Source organism: Phycodurus eques, chromosome 12, assembly GCF_024500275.1.
Source record: "Phycodurus eques isolate BA_2022a chromosome 12, UOR_Pequ_1.1, whole genome shotgun sequence".
NCBI classification, from domain to species: Eukaryota; Metazoa; Chordata; class Actinopteri; order Syngnathiformes; family Syngnathidae; genus Phycodurus; species Phycodurus eques.
In genome coordinates this window covers 3,659,290-3,674,648 of record NC_084536.1, presented here as the reverse complement: position 1 = coordinate 3,674,648, position 15,359 = coordinate 3,659,290, and the positions used below count along the sequence as shown (strand labels likewise).

At 40.5% G+C, this 15,359-nt stretch overlaps 1 protein-coding gene across 1 annotated transcript in view; it reads left to right on the top strand.

Annotated features, from left to right (window-relative positions):
• Positions 1–616: 616 nt before the first annotated feature.
• uxs1 (UDP-glucuronate decarboxylase 1) overlaps positions 617–15,359 on the top strand; it is a 23,196-nt gene continuing 8,453 nt past the window's right edge. The window contains exons 1-11 of the mRNA XM_061691868.1: positions 617–1,317; positions 3,431–3,458; positions 3,569–3,614; positions 5,511–5,554; positions 7,006–7,066; positions 7,368–7,548; positions 9,584–9,688; positions 9,978–10,037; positions 10,376–10,497; positions 13,372–13,491; positions 14,758–14,801. Of these exons, the coding sequence (XP_061547852.1) occupies positions 1,230–1,317; positions 3,431–3,458; positions 3,569–3,614; positions 5,511–5,554; positions 7,006–7,066; positions 7,368–7,548; positions 9,584–9,688; positions 9,978–10,037; positions 10,376–10,497; positions 13,372–13,491; positions 14,758–14,801 (899 nt within the window). The 5' untranslated portion in view covers positions 617–1,229. The remainder of the gene's footprint in view (positions 1,318–3,430; positions 3,459–3,568; positions 3,615–5,510; positions 5,555–7,005; positions 7,067–7,367; positions 7,549–9,583; positions 9,689–9,977; positions 10,038–10,375; positions 10,498–13,371; positions 13,492–14,757; positions 14,802–15,359) is intronic.

The window sequence follows — 15,359 nt, the reverse complement described above, 5'->3', positions numbered from 1 at the left end:
AAAAAGGTGATTCTATTCTATTCTATTCTATTCTATTCTATTCTATCCGAAACGATCTCGTGGCTTGAAATCGATTCAGTAACTTTTTAGGCAAAAATTCGACCAGTGTGACTGTACAATAAATACCTGGATACTGGACAGTGCAGGTGAAGTTTCCTACATTCCTCTTGTGTCTTAAAAGGAAATCAGGTTAAAAACACACACACACATATATATAAACAAATAAATTAAAATAACTTGTCAAATCATATGTCCAATAAAAACCTGAAAATATAATTGTTTGTGTGGTATCAGGTGAAGCTGCGTTTTTGTCTATCAATCGTCACCAATTACAAAACAAGCAATTTTCTTTGGGTGGGGGTGCTGGACTGGATAAATGACATTTTCACTGAGCGCCTGTTGACCTTATTGTCTTTTAAATTGGTTTATCAATTTAAACGTAATTATAAAGAAATATACTGTATTTATATATATCATGAATATATATCGGAGAGATGAACCTAACCAATGTGCTTGTGATACCTGAAATACAGTATTAATTTGAATCAAAATATTGGTGCGATGATCCCTCCCGACCAGCGGTGGCGGTATTATACCATTTCGTATATGCCCAACAGCTATTGGCCCCGAAGAAGAAAAAAAGGCATTCTCAGGAAGATCATAGTTTTATGTTCGAACAAGTTGTGTCGTGTCATTTCGAAAACTCGCGTTTAACATAAACACAAAGGGAGCGTCGGCTTTTGTTATTGTCGTGTTGGGACTGGTTTAGCTCTGCCGCTGATTAGCTCATCGTCTAAATTAGCTAATAGGGTGCTAAGTGCTGTGTGTGTGTAAATGTCGCGCCGCTCTAGCGTCAACTCTTGTAAATGTTCGCTAAAGATACACCCGCTAATGGTTGAGTTCTCCGCATAAGCAGGCGGGTGAACGCAGTCGGACAGCAAATGGCTGAAATGTCGTAAAAATGACAGCGAGCCGTGTTGTGGCCTGCCACTCGACCACAGATGTTACCTGCGTGCCCTGCTCTGTTAGCCACGTAAACTGCTTCTGATCGGCGTTGACGTAGCAGCAGCGAACAACTCGCTCGCCTGTCAGTTGGGAGTGTGACGCTCTTTTACAAATAAAGACAGAAGACCAATACTTTCCTCAGGCGCTGACAAACACTAACGAACTGAGCGAGCCAGAATGCGATAGCTGGAAGCGGACGTGCGGCTCTTTGCATTTAGCGGAGGATGAAGCGAGTCTTCTGGCTATTAACAGGATTAAACAGAAGAATGGTGAAATTACTTTTTGCCATCGCCTTGGTTGCCTACATTGCTTGTGAGTACATACTGTGAAGTACTGTATTTGTTTCTCATTGGCCTTATTCATCCCTTCCAAACATGATATGCACTATTTTGGGATGGGACCAGTTGACATATCAAGACTATGCAAGTGTACCCAATGAAGTGTCTGAATAATGATTAGGTTCTGAAAACAAATTATCATTTGGGAGCCGTACGCCTCTACGTATAGGGCTCCATTTAGCCCTCTTTCTGTTGCAAGGCAACTTTATTTCTAAGGTGCATTTCATACACAAGGTACCTTAATGTGCTTTACATTATACATGATTAAAAGCACAACACTTAAAAACATTTTCAAACAGAGCAAAGGACCCCCCCAAAAAAGTACAGAAATCAAAGAAAGAACATACAGCGCAAGTAAAATAAAGTGTAAATGCCTTAAAAGAGCTCAATCGTAAGCATGAGAAAATAGAATAGTTTAAAAAAAAAAAAAAAAAAAAAACATTCCCACTTGGGTCTGACTTCTGTTGGAAGCCAATTCCATTTGTGTGCAGCATAACTGCTCATACAGGGTATTTGGAGTATCACTGCGCACTTAATTTGTTATTAGCATATTTTTATTACGAGTGTAGTATACTGCAGGTACATATTGTCGCTGTCAACGGAATCCTCACGTCTTCACAATCCTTTTCAGGAAATAAAAGGAAACAAACACCACATCGTTCAAGTTGGTATTATACCTTTTATTGCCATCATGTCCCGTTTGGTACCTTTGTGGCTACCTGCTTCCTCATCAACCAAAGCATGAGAGCTATCCATTTTTCTTTGTACAAAACAGGCTAATTCACATATATCTAACCTATTTTCACATGGAAAAAAACATCCAGACTTAAATATTTGAGGTGACCTTCATTCTGCACGGCTCCCGCAGAATGAGGGAAGATGTGGAGTTTTAGAACACTTCTCACAGAGGGTTAATAGATTTGTTTGCAAGCATTTTTTAACACGTAAAATAGGTCAATTATATGTAAAAATACCATAATGACGATTTGAGGAAAAAATTAGCCCATCCATCCATCCATCCATCCATCCATCCATCCATCCATCCAGGAAAAACAAACAAACAAACAAACTCATTGTGTTTGTATCCTCTATTTGTGTTTGGCAATTGCCCGGGCATTAGGTTGCCTTGTAATTGGCCATCAGCAATAATGCATTTCATGTCTCCTGCCAAACTCGGTGTTGACCACACACAATGATTTGCCATCGGGAAATGTTGGCTAGGTATAACATTTACATTTGTCAACCCCAGAGCAGATCTAGGAGGAAACATCACTCGCAAAAATACAAACCCCACAGGATAATGTTCAGGATAATCTTTCGAGACATCATACAATTAGGCCTCGGCTAACTGTCACTGTTTGCGGTCCCGATCCGCCACAAATAGCGGGCGTCCACTGCATTCAGTCTTTTTTTTTTTTTGTTTTTTTTTTTAAAGTTTGCTTGTGTTGAAGTAAAGACTCACACATTTTAAGGAATGATAATCGAGTGGGCACGTTGACGACTGGTTAGAGCGTCTGCCTCACAGTTCTGAGGACCGGGGTTCAATCCCCGGCCCGTCTGTGTGGAGTTTGCATGTTCTCCCCGTGCCTGCGTGGGTTTTCTCCGGTTTCCTCCCACATCCCAAAAACATGCATGGTAAGTTAATTGACAACTCTAAATTGCCCGTAGGTGTGAATGTGAGTGCGAATGGTTGTTTGATTGTATGTGCCCTGCGATTGGCTGGCAACCAGTTCACGGTGTACCCCGCCTCCTGCCCGATGATAGCTGGGATTGGCTGGGGCGACCCGCGTGAGGAGAAGCGGCTCAGAAAATAGATGGATGGATGGATGGATGGATGGATAATCGAGTGTAAATGCACTATTGAATCAGCCTCTTGGGCAAGGACGTATGAGCTTTGTTTGCTGAGTCTTGTTTGGAGCCAACGATTACAAGTCAGAACACCAGTAAGATTAATACTGTAGGTAAACTTCAAAAGCAAATCTCTCTCTTCAGTTTTTAGTGAGCAAAGACAAGAAATTCAATTAAACATTAATGATTAGGCGGGTTGGTTCTTCTGATATTTTAATCCTATCTCTCTTCTTTTTCAGCTGTATGGGGAACATATACAAACATGAGGTACAGATTTGACAACATTGAGCCCCCCGTGCACCCACTGCTTTTGATCGTAACCGCCATTATCCTACTCCCCCTGCTCACAAGTCTCTGTTGATTTTCCCTCATCGCAGATCAATAAAAGAAAACGGAGAAATGATTGATCAGAAGATTGATGAAGTGAGTTGCACTGACAATTATCCTAGTTTACACCTGACCATTTGCTGTAACCTGTACGTTGATCTAAAAAGTAAAAACAACCTTGCACTATGTATTCTACACAGTTATAATTACTTCTACTATTTGCCTCAGCCTGCAGTCTGCCATTTGATAGCAGCATGTTTACGTGCCACGCTCTTCATAACACAAATTCCAATCACTTTTTGCATGGCTTATCACACACTGTAGGTGCTCCCATTTTCCCTTGAGCACAGTGACCTTATGGTTGAAAGCATCATGGGTAAATGTATCGTCAAAATATACCTCGTCGTCTCGCAATGTAATGTCCCGCTGCTTTGAAATCACCCGCAGCATCAGTAGTTAGCTATAAATGACACTTTTACTAATGCTTGTGATACGAGCAGTCAAATGGTTTGTTGTTGAACAGAATCATGGTGTGCTGCCCCAGTGGTATCCCAGAAGTGAAGATATATGCTGGATATTGAACAAACTGCTGAAAAAAGTGATTTTTTTTTTCCTGCCTTAAAACAAAAGATTAGAAACTGTGGCGTTGAACTACTTCCTTGCTACTGGATCTCTTTTTAATTAAGACTTCTCCGTTGCTTTAATGAGGCTATTCCTTGCCAGGAGCTCCCAATGTGCCACATGTGACAGCAACTCTTGAACCCCCTTCATAAGATCCCACATATTTCAATTGGATTTAAGCCTGGGGTTAACCTGGGTAATTTCTACAACTTTTGATGTATGCTCATGGTCTTTGTCATTTTGTGATTACTTTAATGTGCCATTATGTTCAATCCTTCTAATAATAATAACTGGTAATAACTGGGCTCACGGTGGACGACTGGTTAGCACATCTGCCTCACAGTTCTGATGACCCGGGTTCAAATCCGGTTTCTCCTATGTGGAGTTTGCATGTTATCCCCGTGCCTGTGTGGGTTTTCTCCGGGTACTCCGGTTTCCTCCCGCATCCCCCATAACATGCATGGTAGGTTAACTGAAGACTCTAAATTGCCCGTAGGTGTGAATGTGAGTGGTTGTTTAAATGCGCCCTGCGATTGACTGCGACCAGTTCGGGGCGTCCCCCGCCTCTCGCCGAAAGATAGCTGGGATAGGCTCCAACATGCCCGTGACCCTAGTGAGGATAAGCAGTATGGAGAATGCATGGAATGGATAATAATAATAATAATTAATAATACCAGCAACAACTAGATCTGCATGCAGGTATTAAGGGCCCTCGCACCCTTGGCTACGTTGGGGTACTGGCACATTTTGGATCCATTGGATAGAAATGTGCACCACACTTTACAGACTTATTTTCGCGTTAACAGTTTCATTTAATTCCACTACACAATTATTTGCAGCTCAATAAATCTCTAAAATATTGAATTGTTTGCCAGGCTTGATGTGCGGGCAAAGTTTCATGGGTTTGCGTGCATGTTTTGACCCTTAAACAGCGTTGTTTTTTTGGGCGAACAGTGCGTCGCCATGGCAACAGGGTTATACGAAACGATTACATCTCTCGGAGGAGTGATGTAATCGTAGTAAATTGTGACCTCTGTAAGAGGCCAAAAAATTAGGTGAAAATTATAATTAATTCTTATTTAGTTTCCTTTTGCAATGTAAAGTCTTTACATATTGTTAAAAAGTAGTGCAAGAAAAAAAATAGACGTTTTCCCTAACATGAGGAATAACCGTTAATCATGATTAGGATATTGATCAAAATTGTATATAAAATCTTGTTGATATGTAAATATGCAATATTCCAGACCACATTGGTAGGGTCAATTGATGTATGTATGTATTATTATTTTTTAATATAGCTGATTCCTGTCTGTCACATCAGTATGTTAGTCAAATGTGCTCTGATTGCGTGCACTTGTCATTTCATTTAAGGCTGTGGCTCCCCTCCGCGAGAAGATTCGTGACTTGGAGCAGAGGTATTTGTTTCATTTTCCTTATTAGTTTTTTTCAAAGCATGAACATTGACACATACAGTACAGTGGGACCTCCAAAGTCGAATGCCCCAAAAGTGGTACAATTTGGAGTTCAACCCAAGGTTTGAGCATAACTCTGATTCCAAATAAAATCAAATTAAAAAAACTAAAACAAACAAAAAACATTTCAGGACTTCTGCAGCTTTGGGAAAATTAGTGAATTTCTAAAGGATAAGCTAAGTATGTTTTGCTTTTCCTTTTACTTTTTGGTTGCCGACACAGCAAAGTTCACGGATGATAGAACAGGACGCCAAAGCTACTGCGTCTGGCTGAGCAATGCAGTAAATTGAATGTCAATTATATGCAGAAATTAATTTTGAAATGTAGATGCCAATCAAAATACACTAACAGACTACGCAAACATCATCCTACTCCGTCACATTTCTCTTAGGCTCGGTATACACACACAAAGTCAATCAGGCTGTTTTCGTCCAACGGCAGACTATTTTATGTCTTATAGGATTGTCCAAAAAGATTATCCTTAGGTCTGAGGTGTGATAAGAGTGAATTTGTCCCAATTACAGAATCCAAAAATCTCTAAATATGGAACACGTTCAACCATTAAAGCACATTGAGTTACGTTGTTTATGAAATGTACTATATAAAGAATGCCTTGCCTGCCATGCCTTAAGCCAACCACGGGTGTCAAATTTTGTTTTGACAGACTAAAGCAAATAAAGTGTCAACTTCATTATTCTTGCCAAATGGATTTGTTCTTTGAATTTTGGTTGAAAATCTGTACAAAAATTAAAGATTTTCACCAAGTCCCTTTACATAAATTGTACAATAGATGTATACCTAAATATTTGGTTGTCAGTATTTTCCATGACTCATTTTGAATTGAATTTGTTGTTAAAAATATACATAATGGCAATGAAAGGGAGGGAAAATTGTGTCTACGTAATAATAGGATACTATACATTTATGATTTCCACTTACATAGCAGCTGAGGGAAACTAACTACATTGTGGTCTGTGATAAAACTTGAGTTTGACACCTTTGCTAAAGAGCCACACACTTTTTCATATGGGTTTTAATTTCCATTTTGAGCATTTCTAAGATAGTTTTTGATATCTTGACTGTAGCAGCATGAAGACCTCTATCGAAGTTAGAAATTTACATAAAAATAAAACCACAGCTTCACATTGAAAACCCCACTTACATTATCCATAATTATTCAGGAAACATGAGCTTTTTATGTAATTGTTAGTAGGATGCTGTTTATTTTAGTGCCATGTATTCGTAGTGGTGCATTTTGTCAGAGACAAGTGCGCAATGGGTGTTAGTTGCACAAAATATTTAACCAGGCTTTTTATTTGAGCTTCTGCCTTGCGTACTGTCCCCCCCCCGCCGATGTTCAGCATAACAACTTTTGTTTATCTACTCTCCTCCAGTTTTTCTCAAAAATACCCACCTGTGAAATTTCTGTCAGAGAAGGATCGAAAGAGAATTCTGGTAAGTTAGACAAACAAAGGAAATGTGCAATTGCACTTGCAGTTGGGCTGGAGCATGATGTTGCTTTTATGGTATTGATGTTGCGGGCATAATAGGGTTTTTGCTGTGGCTTATCTTTAGAAAAGTAATGCTGGATGGGCGGATTTTCCTGTATGTGTGCATGTCTGCACCTCTTCTTCACTGGATGGATTGCCTTTTACACATTAAAAAATGTTATCTTATAGCCTTGTCATATTTCTGTTTGTCACGTTGCGTTATGTCATACCTTTTTATTTTTTATCAAAATGTGTTCTTTTCCTAGATTACTGGTGGTGCGGGTTTCGTAGGTTCCCACCTGACTGACAAGCTGATGATGGATGGCCACGAAGTGACTGTGGTGGACAACTTTTTCACCGGGAGAAAAAGGAATGTGGAGCACTGGCTTGGCCATGAAAACTTTGAGCTCATCAATCACGATGTAGTGGAGCCGCTCTACATTGAGGGTGAGGGAATGATAAAAAGTGATTGAACCCCACCCCGCACCCCCCGCTACTGACACTTTGCACCCTGGCCTAAGGAACCGCAGATGTTCAAATTAGCAGTGAGCTGGTGCAAACAGATAATCTCCCAAATGTAATTTTGGTGACGCAAAGTCATGTCACACAGTTTAAGACCCTGGAAATGTCTTTCTAAATACATTATACATGTATGAAGATAATTTCTGAAAACAGCATTAAACTATTTTTCACCATTTCAGTTTTCCTGAATTTTTGGGCACAGGCGTGGCTAAAACGGGGTCCAGTGACGCACTTGGGTGTCCGCCATGAGTAGTCCCTCCCCCAATATATAAGCACTTGAGCACCTTCATCTGCATCAGTGGTTAGGTGGTGCAATTTCAATGTGCAGTTAAATAATTAGGTATGCATATACCTCGAAAACGGTGGCGTGGCGTGGAGGCTTTAAAACACCAAGCGTTGTCTGCTGCTCACACGTCATGAAGAGAAAGGTGCAAGAGCAAAGGGTGTGGGGGGGAGTCAGATGTGAACAGCTAGTGCGTGGACTGAGGCTTTGCGCTGGAGTGGCCGCTTTAGAGTGGCTTGTTGTTGTGGCACAGAAAAGCCCCGCGACGGCTCGATTGGATATGCAGTATTCCAGCCACCGGAGGCTTTATGTGGATATGTTTTCGAGGCTCAAACATGTAGAAGTGTGTGGGCATAAGAAAGATGCTTGACAAAGTAGCATCTATTTTTCATGTCGCAGTAATGGTACTTAATTGACAGTTGAATGGGGCAACATGCCCACAGCCACAACGGCTTAATTTTTTGTGACCATTCACTGCCATTCACTGCTTTAGAAGTCAAATATCCATGTTAACATGGAAAGCTGGCAGTGAATGAGTTAACCAGTAGTATGCAATATTCGGTAGTAATAGTCCTCAACAATACATTTGACTAAATGTGAGTCTTTGTACTTAAATGGACCAACAATGGAAAATACAAGAACGTTTTTGGTAAAACTGCTGTAGTGGTATTTGAAACATTTTAAAGATCCTATCGTGCTCCTAAACCTTCAATGTATATGTTGTGCAACAGTGGAGGAAAACAAAGAAGTGGGATGTCTCTTGAGCAACGCTGATGGTAAAGTCATTTGCCTGGACAACACCATATCCCAAACATTAGAAGTGGAACGAAATCATTATCTCCCAAAAAGCCCTCCAAGCCATGGCTTTTTAATTGGCTGTTGAGTCCTGTCTTTATGCAGGGATTGTTAATACAGCATGCAAAGATGCAAGTCTGGTTGACTGCTTCCCCCACGATAGAAGTAGGAACGGGCTTTTACTAACATTTTCTTAATTATGTGAACATCAGCAATGACCTTTGTAGCTGTCACTCAGCTCAATGAACAAGCAAGATGTTTTCAGATGTGTGCTTCACTTTATTTGCACATTGTTATAATCAGGCACCTTGTGCTGTCATGTACCACTGTGAAAACAAAGTACAAATGAAAACGATATCTGTTCCAAGATCAGGACAAAATGCAATGAAGAATAGAACTGTCTTTACAAAAACAGAAATAAAGTTGGTTTGGCTTCCCAGCGGAGCTAATCAATGATTTAAGACTTCAGCTGTTTCTTCTTTCTGGAACTTTGTTTTTGTTTGTCTTGCGATTCAGGACGCGTGTGTGTGTGTCTGCTGTGTAAATGTGTCCGTTTTGTCCAGAAGCTCACTTAAATCTGAAGTCTCAGAAAAGTAGTTTCTTCCTCGGACCTCACAGTCCAATTCTATGTGACTTCGCCTTGAAAGAGTCGCACCGTTTTGGAATGAAAACAGAGGCAAAACATTTCCACAGTGGCCATTTTAAAAGCTGTGTGACAGGGAGTACGTGTCATTTACAATTTAAAAAATATTCTTAACAATCAACTCATTGATGCAGCCTGACAGTAAACGCATTGTCGTCTTGTAAAGCAGTAAAAAAAAGTTTTAAAGTTTACATGTAGTAAAAGATTTAAGTAACGCTTTGCTTCTTCTCTTTTGGCAGTGGATCAGATCTACCACCTGGCCTCTCCAGCCTCTCCTCCCAATTACATGTATAACCCAATCAAAACCCTTAAGACCAACACCATCGGTACTCTCAACATGCTTGGTGAGTAAAATTGTGGTGTTGTGGTTCTATGACGACAATGTTGCTCTAAAATTTGTTTTACATATCAAATGGAATAATACAGTTCCAATGTGTGCAGTGGGATTAAAAAATGAGTACGGCCTGACCAAACTTAACTACTCTTGGTAAAGCAATGTGTGGTTGTGCATTGTGAGTGTATTTGCTGATACTGTAGCCTTGCTAAAAGTATGTCCCCTCTGGTCCACATGATGTTTCTGCATGTATGGCAGGGTTACATCTTCTTTGTGCCTTGTTGTGTCTTGTCCCTTAGGCTTGGCCAAACGAGTGGGCGCCAGGCTCCTCTTGGCTTCTACCTCTGAAGTTTATGGAGGTAAGTGAGCTTTTTAGCTTAGCTGTTAGTCCACCCCGACAGTGGCGGTCACACCCCCTCTGCTTGCCCCTCTGTGTCCTTGTGCTGATAAGCGAGTCTGCTGCTCCGTAGACCGCTGGGTCTTTCCAGCTAAAGAGCGCCGAGGCTAGTAAATGATCTGAGTGCTTATATCGCATATGTTAGGGCCATTCTGACATAATCTGTTACTGGTTTTTGTGCTGATCTTGGATCATTATCCGATAGAAAATATTGGATCAGGACACCCCTAATTTAATTTTCAGTGCTGAATGATGAAATTTGATCAGCTTGACATGTGACTGAAATATCGTTTGCTCCAGACCCTGAGGTACACCCCCAAAATGAAGAGTATTGGGGCCACGTAAACCCAATCGGGCCTCGAGCCTGCTACGACGAAGGGAAACGTGTCGCCGAAACCATGTGTTACTCCTACATGAAGCAGGTAGCCTCATTACACTCAACTATGCAATTAACCAACTAATAGTTATTGGCCGGCACCCCCTATCACTAGTTATGAATTGTCACAGAAGTTTTGTGTGCTGTTGGACCTCAAAACATTTGCTAAAGGAGGGCGAAACAGTCAGAATGGCTCATAAGAAAAGGGGAACTGCGAAAGATGCGCATAGATGCGCGGAAAGAGTTTTTGGGGCTGGAACGGATTGATTTTATTTCCATTCATTTCAAAGGGAAACATTACCTCGGTTTATGAATGTTTCGGGTTACAAACGGGGTCACGGAATAAATTAAGTCTGGAACCTGAGGTTCCAATGTATATACAATAAGTTATATTCTCTATCTTGTGATCCTCACTGATCGCTGATCAGCCCCCAAAATCCTGATGGTGTAAAGTTTATTTAGTAATCTAATTTTCCAGATTAATGCCGATCTTTATTACTAGTTTTATTTCACTGTTTGGCCTCTGACTCTCAATAGTTGAGGTGAAACAATTCCAAACTTTTATATCACCTTGGTTGCTCACTGTCTTGTTGCTGTGAAGTTTTAAATTTTTTAAAATTGTTTATTTATTTATTTATTTATATATATGTTTTTTACATTTTTAATATAAACGGTTTTACAGGTTTTGGACAGTCATGAAAAACATGGAAAAGTCATGGAAATTGAAAATCCATTTTCCAGGTCTTGAAAAATTACTGAACAATAAAATGTGTTTTGCAAAAGTCCTGGAAATATTTTGTGGCTAATGTTTAGGATGTGTTTGAGTAAAACAAATACATTGGTGGACCTTGCGATGAAAATTGAATCTGACACGAAAGTACGAGGTCGTGTTCGTATGTAGTTTCGAAGCCTGTCTCGCCGACCACCAACGAAGCATAATGAGTGCGTGCGTGTGCCGCGGCCGGGCACGCTGCGGTGATCGAAAGTGTGGCCAAACCTCAGAGTCAGTCCGATCAGATTGGTGGACCAGATATGTTACTTTGTAGCTTTTTACTTCTATTACTTTGGCATGAACCAGAATAGGGTACCATAAGCGTGAACCAGGTCCAATTTTGTGATTTCAAAACAAGCAGAATGTTCTGTTCCAGAGCAGAGAACTGAAGCGTGACCAAAGAGTGACCTTATATGCCTCTGAATTAGTTGTAATTCCACAAATCATGCCTACATGACTCATGTACTAAGTAAAAAATGTTACATGTTCAGCAGCCGAATATGAACTGGCCTTCACATGTCAAAACATTTTAGGGAACCAAGCTGAATACAGTTCAAACCAGCGGGCAGGGCACAAATTGATCCTGTGATGCATTATTTTCAAGAAGAATTTTCCCTGATTAGATTTGATTGATGCCAGCCTTTAATGGTCTGATATGATTGACTTCTGTTGCCTTTCCTTCAGGCAAGTGATATTTATTTATCGGCCTCAGCCTCTGCTCCCTACTCAGCTGCTCTTTATTTTTTTCCAACACTCATTGGAATAATTCTTAGAAACATCCTGCTTTCAATAATAAACTGTCAGTCACTGGTGCACAGGGAGTGAGACTATCACATCGTCCATCTATTGGCCAGTCATGTAATCAAAAGCTATTAACATTTACACGTGGTGACGATAATTATGCCATGGATAGTTTGAAAAACATCTAATGTGTTGTCACAAAGGAATACATAACATTGAGTATTGTAAGGATTGGATGGATACCAATCAAAAGATGCAGTGAGAGGGGAAAAATATATAAACCTTCTGGAATTTCTGCACAAGTTGGTCTTTAAATGTGGTGTGATCTTCAACTAACTCCCAGTCTGCTTTAACTAACCACACAAACAGTTAATTTTTAATGAAAATAACGTAACATTCACAGGACAGGGTGGAACGGGTGAACCTCGCTGTTTGCAATCTACCAATGGAGCTGGTGACTGACGTAATAATAGCACGACGCATTGGGTGACTGACTTAATAATCGCACAGCCCCAAAAAATTGAGAATGAAATTTGTTGCCAATCCATTTTTATCGAGTAATCGTTGCAGCTCTATTTGCAATTCAGATGAAGATTAGTCTGATCAGATTGTGCCAAAAAATTAATTCGAAACAATTCAAACTTTTTCCTTCCACTGTAGATTTATTTAGACTTAGCAAAATATTAGATCAAGTGATCGACCGGAAGTCAAGTGGTGACGTTCTGCTTTCGGTCAAGTAACTCATTAATTCAACATTAAATAACGAGTAAATTATGCTACACGGGTATAAATGTCTAATCTCATTAACATGATTAAAATAGTTTACCCTCCCTCACACACAAACACTTAAGATGTGCATTCGTGTGTGTGTACATTAAAGCAAAGTAGTAGCTTTTACTTACAACTTTTCGGTTCCACGTGACTCAACTTTCTGATCTTTTCAATACCTTGTTTTCATTTTGTGGTGTTCTTCATTGCGCTGAATATATTTGGTTACCTGCCCACGGTCTCCAATTCCCCATTTAGCAGAGAACGCTTTTCATGTTTTTATTCATGTTGCTCAGCCTCCAAATTCTCCATATCGCACCTCAGAGAGAGTTGATACATTAGTCTACCTGCGAAGGCCAAGGATTTTCGAAAAGAAAGTGTGTGTGACGCATGTGACCTCGTTTTTTTCAGGTGTGTGTGTTTGCATGAAGTTGTCTTCTGGAGCAAATTCCACTTATGTAATTCATATTAAACATTCATTAGCAGAAAGCTCTCTTTTAATAGAAAAGGGCTCAAAGGCATTGATTGCAATCTCACTGAATGCAGTTCGTACGTAAAAAGTAGAAAGGAAGAAAATGACATTTGGAAACAGTTTGGCACATCTTTTCAAGGGATTTACTATATTTTCTTTTCATTCAGGAAGGAGTGGAGGTGAGAGTGGCGAGAATCTTCAACACGTTCGGCTCCCGAATGCACATGAACGATGGGAGAGTTGTCAGTAACTTCATCCTGCAGGCTCTCCAGGGAGAACCACTCACTGTAAGAGCCCCACCAAAGAAAATGTTCTGATATTTTGTCTTCCACTGTTGAATTACATTGGATTCATTGTCAGCAAAGCAGCATGACATGACCTTGGAGAAGTTGAGCTACATCTATGAAGAACATATTATGACAATGACATGGAAACTGGAGTTCAGATCTTTTAAGAGACATTCTCCCATCCTATGAAAAAAAATATGTAAATTGATCATTTGAGAATTAATTTCCTCATAGCCAGACCAATAAATTTTGTCAAATACCCAGCCCTAATGCATATACAGTGTCATAGACAATTGGTGTAATCCATGGCCATGCATTAGTAGTTTATTTAGAGCTAAGACGTTGGAATTTTTTATGTTGCTTTTTTTCTTAGCCTAAATAATGCACCAAATAAATCTTGATGGAATTTGTATTATACATTTTTTTGACAGTTTTGACTTTTGTATTGTAGTTGAGTTGCGTCGGTGGAAGAATAGCATGATTGTAAAAGTGACTCCTTAATTGGTTAACTTGAATTTGGATTGGCCTTGGTCAGTTTACCTTGAAGTTATATACTGACCGAAAAGAGAACCTTCCTGCATGAAGCTCTGATTCATACATTAAAATAATTTCTTATCACTGGAAAAATATGATTCGGAGCAGAACTGTCACCACAGCAGCAAACAGTGTTGTCTTCCAATTTAGATGAATATAAAATGCAATTACACCAGAGAACCTGAACGAGGCAGAAATAACGAACTACTGATCCAAGGCTGGCGGCACGGTGGACGACTGGTTAGAGCGTCAGCCTCACAGTTCTAAGGAGCGGGGTTCAATCCCCAGTCCCGCCTGTGTGGAGTTTGCATGTTCTCCCCGTGCCTGCGTGGGTTTTCTCCGGGCACTCCGGTTTCCTCCCACATCCCAAAAAACATGCATTAATTGGGGACTCTAAATTGCACGTAGGTGTGAATGTGAGTGCGAATGTTGTTTGTTTGTATGTCCCCTGCGATTGGCTGGCAACCAGTTCAGTTTGTACCCCGCCTCCTGCCTGATGACAGCTGGGATAGGCTCCAGCACGCCCGCGACCCTAGTGAGGAGAAGCGGCTCAGCAAATGGATGGATGGCTGGCTGGCTCGGACCAGATGGATGGATGATCCAAGGCTGGCTTGTGCCACCCATAGGGCTGCATTCAATAATTAACTACTGATATTGTTGGAAATGTAATGCATTTCGTGACACAAGGTTACACACCCATACGCCATGCTAATTCATCTGTTGCTGTGCTAGGTTTATGGCACTGGTTCCCAAACGAGAGCCTTCCAGTATGTAAGGTAAGCAGGGACATTCTTCTTAAATTAAATCCTGTTTGGTATGTCCACTGGCATGCGCCTGAATGATTGTCAATTCAGCTTTAATTCTTTTTCTCAAGCCAACAAATACACCTCTTTTTAATAAACAATTGTCACAGTTAATGGATGCTATTGCATTCATCACTCTGAATGTACCTGCCCATTAAGGCTAAATTAGTGCTTATAAAATTTTGTGGCATGCTGGCATTAACTGACTCAAATGTCATCCGTGTTAAGTAAATGAAAGGTGCACTCGCCTTTGACAGAGGAGCGCTGCATTCCTTTTGACTGAATAATTGGATCATTTGATATCTCTGGTGAGAAGTAATCTGAGAGGTGAGAGTATTTGAAGCTCTGCTCAGCTGTCACGAGTGGCTTCGTGGAAGTGAACTAATTCAAGTAGACTCCCTTTAACATATTATACTCATTTCAGTACACCCTTGGATCTGTCCAGGTTGGGTAGGTGCTCGGTCCCTGACCATCCCGAGACATGACAGTTCAAGTTTGCGAACGGCGCGGGGCAAAAGAAGCCATACTTAT